This window comes from Cynocephalus volans, chromosome 4, assembly GCF_027409185.1.
Source record: "Cynocephalus volans isolate mCynVol1 chromosome 4, mCynVol1.pri, whole genome shotgun sequence".
Lineage (NCBI taxonomy): Eukaryota > Metazoa > Chordata > Mammalia > Dermoptera > Cynocephalidae > Cynocephalus > Cynocephalus volans.
This window is the reverse complement of record NC_084463.1, coordinates 104190036-104201031: the sequence shown is the minus strand read 5'-3', so window position 1 is coordinate 104201031 and position 10996 is coordinate 104190036. Positions and strand designations below refer to the sequence as shown.

The following is a 10996-nucleotide window of genomic DNA, read 5'->3' as shown; positions in this document are numbered from 1 at the left end:
AAATTAGATGCAAAAAAAAAAGGAAGGAAAAATAAAGATTATATTAGAAGCCAAATACATTAGAGATAGAGGCTAATATCAGCCTTAACCTGAATATGTTTTATATCAGCCTCACTATAATTTGGAAAACAAATGTCTTTAAGATCCAACATGAAACGGCATGGAAGAAATAACGGGAAGTTAGTGCATAATGAGTACAGAGTATATGTTTAGGATGACTAAACAGTTTTGCAAATAGAGGTGATGGTCACACATCGTTGTGAATGTAATTAATTCCACAGAACTGTACGTTTAAGAATGGTTAAAATGAAATATCATAATTTATAATAATATTATATGTATAAAAATATATATATTACCACCCTAAAAAAAAAAAAAAAAAAAGATTTACCAAGATGGCGTGAAACCTCAGCAATGAGCACACAGAGTCCAAATTGTCTCCATCCATAGGAAATAAAACCACTCTCTACATGCCCAGAAACATTTGATAGATCACCACTGGGATCCATGATTCAGAAGAAAAATCTGTGCCACATGCTTACGAATTGCCTTGTTTTTTACACCATACACAATAGGGTTAAGTGCAGGTGGCACAAGGAGGTAGATGGTAGACAGAAGAATGTGGGTAGAGGGGGCAACATGTCCAAGACGGTGGCTGAAGAAGGAGAAAAAGGCAAGGATATAAAACTCAAGGAAAACAAAAATATGAGCAGTGCACGTATTAAATGCTTTGAGCCGTGTCTCCTTTTGGTGTAGACGAAAAACAGCCTGGAAAATCAGAACATATGATGTGAAGATAAAAATCAGGTCAAATCCCAGAACAGTAAAACCCACAAAAAGACCACAGGTTTTGTTGACTTGGATGTCTTCTGCAGCCAACTTGACCACAGCCATGTGCTCACAGTAAGAGTGAGCAATAAGAATGGAATGGAAAACATGCAGTCTTTTGATTAAAATGGGCAACAGACCAACAAGCACTGTAGCTCGGATTGCCACCACCACTATCATGTGACCCACAATAGAAGGCGTGAGAATGGATCTGTGCCTCAAAGGATCACAAATGGCAATGTAGCGGTCAAAGGCCATGGCCAAGAGAATACCAGACTCCATGCATTGCAAGGCATGGATGAAGAACATCTGGGCTAGGCAGGCATCAAAGGCCATCGAGCCATAGCTGAACCAAAAGATGGCCAACATCTTGGGAGCAATGGCTGCACAAAGTCCTATGTCAGTGGCTGCCAGCACAGCCAGGAAGATGTATATGGGCTGGTGCAAGCTACGTTCTGTAGGAATGATGATCAGTAAGATGATATTTCCCAAAAGAGCCAGCAGACATATGGCAAAAAAAGGAAACCCAATCCAAAACTGCATGTGCTCTAGTCCAGGAATGCCAATTAATTTCACAGTTCTGGGGTTCAAATATGACATGTTGATGAATGCCATAAAGGTTGCTATTTTGTCTTCTCACCACTGATTCTGATACCTGCAGAAGAGAACTTCGATAGAAAGTGAAAAGATCTCAGCTCTCCTTATCATTCAACCACTATCAGGCAACCACTATCATTAAACCATATGGGGCATTGAGCAAATAAGTTCACTGCTTTGGATGGCAGTTTGGCCAGATTATTCTGAGGTTCTACAATACATGTTAAGACAGTGGAAGCAAACAATCATGTAAAACCTTCACTCCAGCCACATAGGAGGCAAAACATATGAGTGTTTCAGGATTTCTTACTTAACTCTTGTGGAAATGGAAACTTGACATGGAGAGCACTGATCTTTAGCATGTCCCACAATCTCTAGACTTATTTGGCTGAAAAGCCACCATTAGCTGTTCCTTCTATGTATGCTTCTAGAGGCCAGCCCAATTTTACTGCAGTTAGGAATTTTCCTGGAAGCCTTGGTGTCCAGAAGAAATCCCGTTTGTGTTGCCTTGTGTGCATTAGTACATAATCCTATGAGAGCCTTCACCATTAGCCATGGTGCTCCTGGCCGTGGGACCTGAGCTATTTGTTCTTGAGTCACTGGCAATCTTTCTCTTAAGAGGTTTGTTAGAGGAAAGTTTTAGTTGTCTTATATTAGCTTATTCCTTCATCAAAATATTGAATAATCCACTATTTTTCTTGGCACTGCGTGTGGCCCCTAGAGGAGATTTTAAGACAATAATATTCATTTAGAGACAGCAAGCAGAAGTTGGTTCTGTTAATGAGTTAATGTCTGTTTATGTTTAGGGCAGATTCATTGAGTGCAACAATAAATGTGAAATAGAAAGAATTGTATTGTTTTCTGTTTTTGGTTTTTAATCGGGACTTAGAAGATTTTTTTGACAATTTTATTTTAATTTATTTTTAATTTATTTTATCAGTTGAAGCAATTGCTTATACATATTTATGGGGTACCGAATATGGTAATCGAGTAAGGGACACAAAGACTAATTGAAATTTGTCATGATGAACATGCTAATAATATCGATTTGGTCATCACATACTGAGCTTAGGAGATTTAAAACAAAAGAAAAAAAAAGATTATAGAGGTACCAAATTCAAGAAAAATGGACATCTTAAAATTGAATCATGTGCAGTTGAAAGCAGAACCTTAGTATTATAGACAGACCCTGAAGCTGGATTAGCTTAAGAGTGTGTGTGTGTGTGTGTGTGTGTGTGTGTGTGTGTGTGTGTGTGTGTGTGTGTGTGTTCCCAGAGGCTGTGGGTCAGCAGATAACGAGAATCCTTGAACTCTAGGTAAGATGCATATTCTTCTTTGCATAAAGGACTCTTATTTCTCTTTTTAATAGCTTTGCAATATACTAGGTGTAATTAGCTGTGATTTGAATTTTAAGATTCCTTACCTATAATGCACACCTCTTAATACTTCCCTAGTTGTACAATCATGTCAGATTTTTACTCATTTTCCTTTTGGAGAGGATTCAAATTAATTTAACAAAACCTTCTTTACCTTCCGTTACTCTGAGTTTCATTAATCACTCTCTAATTCTTGAACCATTTCAAATTTTGTTTCAGTCTGCTCATACAGAAACACTGATCTCAATCCTTCCCATAAAGAGATTTCCTCTGATCTGGTTATACCCATATGCCTTAAAAAAGGAAACCCTTTATGGATAGCAGTGGAAATCTTTGCCACAAGAGTATCATTACCCCAATTTCTTGAGAAAGGTCAGATAGTCAGCTGTTTCATTTTCACATGAAGTACATGTGGTGTGTAGGAGTATAAAAAGAATGTTTTCATACAGTAGTTCTTATGTGAAAGAAAAAAATGATGGAGGGCCACAGAGATATCTTTTTCTTGTGATCCTGCCGCAACACTAATGAGTTAACTGTGATCAGAATAGCCATAAAAATGGGTTAAAGCAATAAACATGGTTGTGAAAAAGAATTTTCTTTGACATCTACATGTGGCATTTCAAGTTGTGGTGAGAGAAATGGTGAAGTATACGGACAATGTTTCTTATTCCATGAATGTGAGTTATCAGAAATTATAGAAGCAGAAACAGAAAGAGTTTTATAATCTGAAGCTGTCAGTATTTCCTTAATCACTCAATAATTGCTTAATAGTCTGAAGGTTAAAATAAATGCTACATTTACCCCCACCAGTAGATGATACTGCATTTATCAGATTACTTGCCTAGTATTCAGCTAGTAGTTAAAATTGAGGGCTTGGAAATCAGAAAGATGACACAACTGTAAATACTGGATACCTGCCCCCGACCCTTATCATTTATGGAATCTTGCCTAAGTACCTTACCCACAGTTTGTTCATCTGTGAATTAGGGACACTAACCTCACTTACTCCAGTGTTAAATGTGGGAATAATACAATATATCAATGTCTGGAACAATTCAAATACTCAATATATGGTAGTTTTTGAAAAGCCTGTTATTTTGTCAAGGTAGAAACAGGTGGTGGAAAATTCAGGAGAGAGAAAAGAAAAACATTGAGTAGTGAAAATTTTTTTATGAGAGAAATGAAGAAAGCTCTATGCGAAGAAAATTCTGTAGCTAAAGCATCTCGTATGTAAAATTGGTGATTAGTAATCATCTAATGAGTCAAAATAAAAAGTTAACATCCTAACTACTTTTCAAATGTTTTTGCAGTTAAAAAGATCATTTAAGGAAAAAACAAAAACAACAACAAAAAAACACTGTAATACTTATTTCTCCTTTACAAGCTTTGTGAATACATAAACCTTTAATGGGCAAATGCACGCATTTAAATTTCCTTAAACCCAGTTTCTAGGAGGTAACAGGGTATGGACTTTATGACCCTCATCTTTTAAAAATAATCTATTATCACATAAGGGGTTCTGTCATTCTTACTAAGTTCTTACATGTAATAGCATGTGATCTTCAATGGAGTCAACAGGACAAAAAGGAGGTTGGGGCATCCTTTGCTCGGGCAGAGAAAAGACTGAGCTGCTGGGCAAAAGGATCAGATACTAAATCTTTTTAAGGCATATGATTCTCCTGTCTTTCTCCCACTTTCTACATTACTAAAACACTTGCCACATTTCCACAGCAGGTTGCCTCCAAATTATCCTTTTTCATTTTCAGTAAATCAGAAAACACTAGAATTATTTGGGATCCTTTTGATTAGATTTCATAATGTCTGGGTACAAACTTGCTTGTGTCATTAAGTAGTGAGAGGCCAGAAAATGCAAGATATTACTAATTACCTATAAAATTATTTTAATTCTAAGTTACATTAATCTAGCTCCTTAACCTTTTCCTTAATGAAAAATTATAAACACAGAGAAAACACAAGGGGATCACTGAGTAAAACAATATTTAAAACCCCTATTCTATCAATTTATTTCTAAAATAAATTGTCATCACATCCCCTTATTCACTCCTAATTCCCAGTTTGTAGAGGAAGAAACTTGCCTGGATAGAGCTGAGGACTGGTCTGGCACGTGAAATTGCTAGCTGCATCAACTTTTTTCCACCAAAATTTTCAGCACATGTAGTTGTTAATGGAAGATTCACTGGGATTTCATTAAAGCCTAGGCTGATCTGAGAGCATCATTACCCTTTGGATGAGTATCATTATCCTTCCCTAGAGTATCATCACCCCAGACTTCCTTACCAGGAACAAGTTGTTCTCAAACTTGGAAAACAGGGTCACAAAGTTCTCCTTTAGAAGAAAGGAGTCTCCCAGGAATGAGAACTAGGAAATATCTGGTCTGGGGTCACATTCAGAGTACGTTGTTTCTGAGCTCATTAGGACTGAAATCAAATGAATGTGAGAGATATAAATGAATATCTGAAGATGTGGAACTGAAAGTAACTACCTTTTCTGTCCTCTGTCATGTGGCAAGGCCTGTAACTAAAGTAGAAAAGTAGGAGCTATTCTGTTTATAAACACAAAAGCGCTGCTATTACGACTGCCACAGGTTTAATGAATTTTTCCCCTGTTGCTCAAGATTTCATAGTATCTTTTAGGTTTGAATGAAATTTAAACACATTTTTTTTCAGGGATAAGATTTTCCAAGTTTTCTCTATTGATTGAGACTTCAGATAACCCATAATTATCTCCTCTATCTATTGATAGAGGTTGAGACTAACTTCCGTAATAATGTATGTCCAGTATCATTAGTGATTTGCTCAAAATCCCCAGATAACAAATTTTATAGAACAGTATCCATAATGTGTTTTCTCTCCCACCACTCTGGGGATTTTAAATGTAGGCCGTTCTTCTACCTTGAGAGCTGTAGTAGTTCACTCATTTGCCATTGAAGGCTAGAAATTCACTGACTGCAATAAGAAGCTGAAAAACTGCCTTCCTCAAGCAGGCTCCCAGCTGACACCATTTTTGGTGATAATGACCCAAATGCAGGCATGGTTTGCAGATGGACTTTTTTTTCTTCTCAGAATGTGGCTCAAATACCTGACACTCACTCTCAAGCCTCATGTGAGAACATGCTGATTGGTTTACGTTCAATTTTTCACTATTCTTAAGTTGTCAGTAGCTGTCCAGCCTCAGAATCATTTGTCAAGCCTCCTTATATGTAAAACATTGATTTTATTTGAATGGAGAAGAACATATTTTCAGGTATTCTCAGTTGTCATATTCATTTTTTATTTTTAATTTATTTTTTCTTCCAGTTTTCTCAGGATTTTTTTTCCCAGGTTTTATTATTGTGGTTATTGTACATTTCTTTCTTTTTTAGTTAATTTTTTTTTCTTAGCTCCCACTTATGAGTATAGACATGCTATATTTCTCTTTCTGTGCCTGTCTTATTTCATTTAACACAATTTTCTCTAAGTTCATCCATGTTACTGTGAATGGCAGAATTTCATTCTTTTTTATGGTATAGTACTACTCCGTTGTGTATATATAACACATTTTCCCTATCCAGTTGTCCATTAATGGACACTTAGGTTGGTTCCAACTCAGCTATTGTAAACAGAGCTGCGATAGACGTGGGAGTGCAGGTATCTTTCTGAAATGATGATTTCCTTTCGTTTGGGTATACGCCCAGCAAGGGATTGCTGGATCTTATGGCAGTTCTGTCTGCAGTTGTTTGAGGAACCTCCATACTGTTTTCTCTAATGGCTGCACTAATTTACAGTCCCACCGTCAGTGTAGAAGGGTTCCCCTTTCTCTGCATCCTTACCAGCTTTTGTTTTTTGCTGTCTTTTAGATAATGGCAGGTCTAACTGATGTGAGATGATATCTCAATGTGGTTTTGATTTGCATTTCCTTTATGCTGAATGATGTTGCACATTTTTTCAAGTGTCTATTGACCATTTATATATCTCCCTTTGAGCAATGCCTATTAAGTTCTCTTGCCCATTTTTTTAATCAGGTCACTTTATTTATTTATTTTTGTTAATGTTAAGTTGTTCAAGTTACTTGCATATCCTGAATATTAATCCCTTGTCAAATGCATAATTTGTGAATATTTTCTCCCATTCCGTAGGTTGTCTTTTTGCTCTCTTAGCTGTTTCTTTTGCTGTGCATATGCTTTTTAATTTGATATAATTGTATTTGTTTATTTTTTTCTTTTGTTGCCTGTGCTTTCAGATGCTTATTCAGAAAGTCTTTTCACACTCTTACTTTGAGGAATGTTTCTGCTATGTTTTCTTTTAGTAGTTTTATCATTCCAGATCTTGTATATATGTCTTTAATCCATTTTGAGTTGATTTTGATATATGGCAAGAGATAGGAGTCTAGTTTCATTCTTCTACATAGGGATGTCCAGTTATCCTGTCACCTCTTATTGAAGGGGCTGTCCTTTCCCCAGTGCATGCTCTTTTTCTTTTCTTTTTGTGTATTTCACTCAGTTCCTGAGGGTCAAGTCTCATCAATAGCCTATACTTTCTGATACATTTAACTCATACCTTCTCATTCTTTCTATATTCATATACAAATGCTAAATTATAATTAAAAGAATATAATCTATTGCCCAGAAAAATTTCAGACTTTTCCTGTTCTACTTTATAGCTAAGCTCTTGAGATAACAGTTCATATTCATTTTTTTCTTTGTTTTAGACCATATTAATATGGTTTAATCTTTTTTCTCTACTGAAAGTTTCCATGCAAAAAAATACTCACTTACATTATGCCCAGCAATTCTACTATTTGTTATTTTCTCAAGAGAAACAAGCACATAAGTCCACGATAAGATTTATTTAGTAATTTTTGTAACAGCTTTTGCATATTAATGCTAAAATGAAAACAACTCAAATATCCACCAAAAGAATACTAGGTTTTAAACATTCAGTCTGATAAGATTTGACATGTGTATACTACTATGTAACCATCACCAAAAATAAGATAGGAAAATTTCCAATACCCCAGAATATTCCCTTATACCCCAGTCCAGTCATTCTCTAACTCTCTTCTTTGCTACAGGCAAGTAGATTTTTTATTCATTTTTTATCAAATAGTAGTTTTACTTATTATTAGATTTCATTTAAATAGTGTCTTAAAGTGTAACCTGGAGAAAACCGAGTGAAAAATGTAATGAGAAATTTCAAGCAGAAGGAGTGCATTACCAGAAGGGGATCATAAAACAAATTGTACAGATCTATACCAATTAAAATGTTATTACAGTTGGATGTAGTATGGAGTATTGTGGGAGATACATTCAGGGAAGCAGGTAGGCATCAGAGTGTGTGTGTGTGTGTGTGTGTGTGTGTGTGTGTGTGTACATATACATGTATGTATACCACATATAGTTTCAAAGTCATTCTTTATACAAGAGACAACTTTGAAAAATCGGTGACAGTTAACAGAAAGTCAATATAGTGAGATTTAAATCTGCATTTTAAAAAAGTACGTCTGAAAACTGATGTATGGATTTGAAGACACAAATTTTGTAGCAATAAAGAATTAAAGTGGTTGCTAATCATTTCAGCAAGAAATACTGCACACATTTACTTGAATCAAAGGATGTATCAGAACTTCCGTCTTATTTCCCTTTGTTTGCAGATTCTCCATTCTTATTATTTATGTAACAACCATATAGTCTACTTAATAATCTCCAAAATTCTGTGTCTACAGATGAAGCTATGCATTGCTTTGACCACAGCCATCATCTGTGTCTGGGATGATGTTACCTTAACAGAAATCTCCTTTATGTGGTGCAGTTCTACACTCCAAAAGGATCTTTTATTTAAGCAGCCTTCCTACTACAGTGGGCCCTCAGTCATGGTCAGGCACTTGAACTCTCTTAGTTCCATTTCTTCTTCCCACATAGTTGAAAAGAACCTTTTCCAAAAATAGTAGCTGAACCTTATTTTCAGGCTGAGAACTCTCTCCTTCTCTCTCTCTCTTATTAAATACTTCTCTCCAACTTCAGTATATGTTGTAATGTAAGTGACTTCTCAGTGTTTTTATCAATGTAAGTAAAATGAGTCCTTATAAAAATAAGGCATTGAGGAAAATCAGCAGAAAAACTGTGAAGACATGAGGGATGAAAACTTATATGGCAATATAAACAAGTGAATTTGGTACCTCTGACAGACAGTCTATTGAAAATAATTTAACCAGACTCCGTTTCAGAATCCATGGCTACTTGTGTTACTTGTTGTTAGTGGATAATTCAGTTTCTCATTTTATGTTGAGAAGCATTCTCTAAATAGATACAAAAGAACATAAGAACTATGTTTTAGAAGACATAATGTCTTCCACACCCGAGAACTTTTGCCAAACTATAGGATTCCAAAACTTTTGAAATTTTATCACCACTCAACAATCATAATTCAGAGTCATCTTCGTCCATGTGATGGCTTTCTTGGTTTAGCCAGATATTGTGAAATATTAGAAAAGCTTAAAATCTGAATTGGAAATAATAGTCTTGGATTTGGAGATAAGAATTTGGATAACAGCAGTTTATGTAAAAAGCAATCTCAGGCAGCATTGTGAAAAAGTTGGGAATGAAACAGAATGGAAGAAAGCCAATAAAAGGTTCATTAATGTGATGAAAATATTCTGAAATTTAATTTTGGTGATTGTTGAAAAACTAAATAGAGTAAAAAAACGAGTAAAACACTAAAGAGATGAATTTTATGATATGTAAATTATATTTCAATAAATATTTTAAAAGTAATATTTTAGAAAGAAATACAATTTCAAAATGCTTCAGATTTTAAATCCATATGTATATATCTCAAGCATTTGGCAAAATGTTGAATATCCTAGCTCTCATACCTTTTAGTGACTGAATCAGGCTCTTCATTTAATCACCTTTTACCTTCTGTCTTTGGATCAGTGTGTTACACTATTTTCCTTGTTGTTTTGCCTCACATGGGGTGATGGAGGTGCAAAAAGGATTACTCAAAGCCCATTTCTTCTGAGCAGTGAGACACCACGAAGGGGTTAATTTCCTGGAACCCTCAAGAGAGAAGCATTCCTCCTTTGGGAAATTAACCTCAAACTGGGGTTCTATCTCAGTATTTATTCTCCAGGCCAGAAAGTTACAGAAAAGGAACATAGGTGGAGTTATGGCTAAGTATACTTTAACAATAGAAGCTGGTAACATCAGTGAGATAACAAAGTGACATTCCATAATGCAATTTGCAAAAGGTTAAGTTGATCCACCAACAAAAGCTTGTTCTTAGCGAGCATTTTCTTTCCCTACAGCAATTTCCTTAGTATGTTTACACAACAATAAAGCAACTTAACATATCAATCAGTAGGTTAACCTGCTCCAAGGACGTCTGCTCTTGGAGCCAGCAATTTTGCTGTGTTACAATTCTTCATCTTACAACAGAGACTTTAGCCTGGGAAAAGTTTCCTACCTTTTGCAAGGTTAACATTTCTATATGTAACTTTAAAAAGTTAGGCTAAACTTGAAACTACAGGGCTTTGGAGGTGAGGCCCTGTGAAATACATGTTTTATAAATGTTAGTATACTCCACACTTCTCATCTCATGTTTAAAGGCTTTTCTAAATTAACGTCTGGAGGAAAACTCTGTATTCCTTTTATTCACTTCTCATGTGTCTGCATAGACTTTCATCTTCTCATTGTCACTCCCTCTACCACTACTATACTGCATGAACATGGGAGCCATGTTTGTCATCATATTTACTTTTTGTGATAGTTAATTTTATGTATTAACTTGGATAGGCTATGAGCCCAAGTGTTTACTCACCAGTCTAGATATTGTTATGAAGGTATTTTTTAGTTGTCATTAACATTTAAATCAGTAGAACTTTGAATAAAGCAGATTACCCTCCGTATTATGGGTGGGCCTTGTCCAATCCATGGAAGGCCTTATGAGAAAAAAAGTGAGGTATCCCAAGGAAGAAGGAATGGAGCATCCAGATTGCCTTTTGAATTGAGACTACAACATCAACTTTTCCCAGGGTTTCCAGCCTGTCCTGCAGATTTTGGACTTCCAGCCTCCATAATCACATAAGCTAATGTCTCTCTCTCCCTCTGTCTGTCTCTTTCTTTTTCTGTATATGTCTATATCTGTAGCTCTATCACTATCTGTACATAGGGTCTTCAAAAAGTTCATGGAAATATTCAT

The 10996-nt window shown here is 35.6% G+C and overlaps 1 protein-coding gene across 1 annotated transcript; it reads right to left on the bottom strand.

Annotated features, from left to right (window-relative positions):
- Positions 1-492: 492 nt before the first annotated feature.
- On the bottom strand, positions 493-1443 carry LOC134376313 (olfactory receptor 52A1-like). The gene has a single exon (XM_063094904.1). The coding sequence runs from the start codon at positions 1441-1443 to the stop codon at positions 493-495; it is 951 nt and encodes a 316-aa protein (XP_062950974.1).
- Positions 1444-10996: the final 9553 nt, after the last annotated feature.

Bases quoted from the DNA above. Each gene is read 5' to 3' on its own strand.
- LOC134376313 (XM_063094904.1), bottom strand. From the start codon at position 1,443: ATGGCATTCATCAACATGTCATATTTGAACCCCAGAACTGTGAAATTA.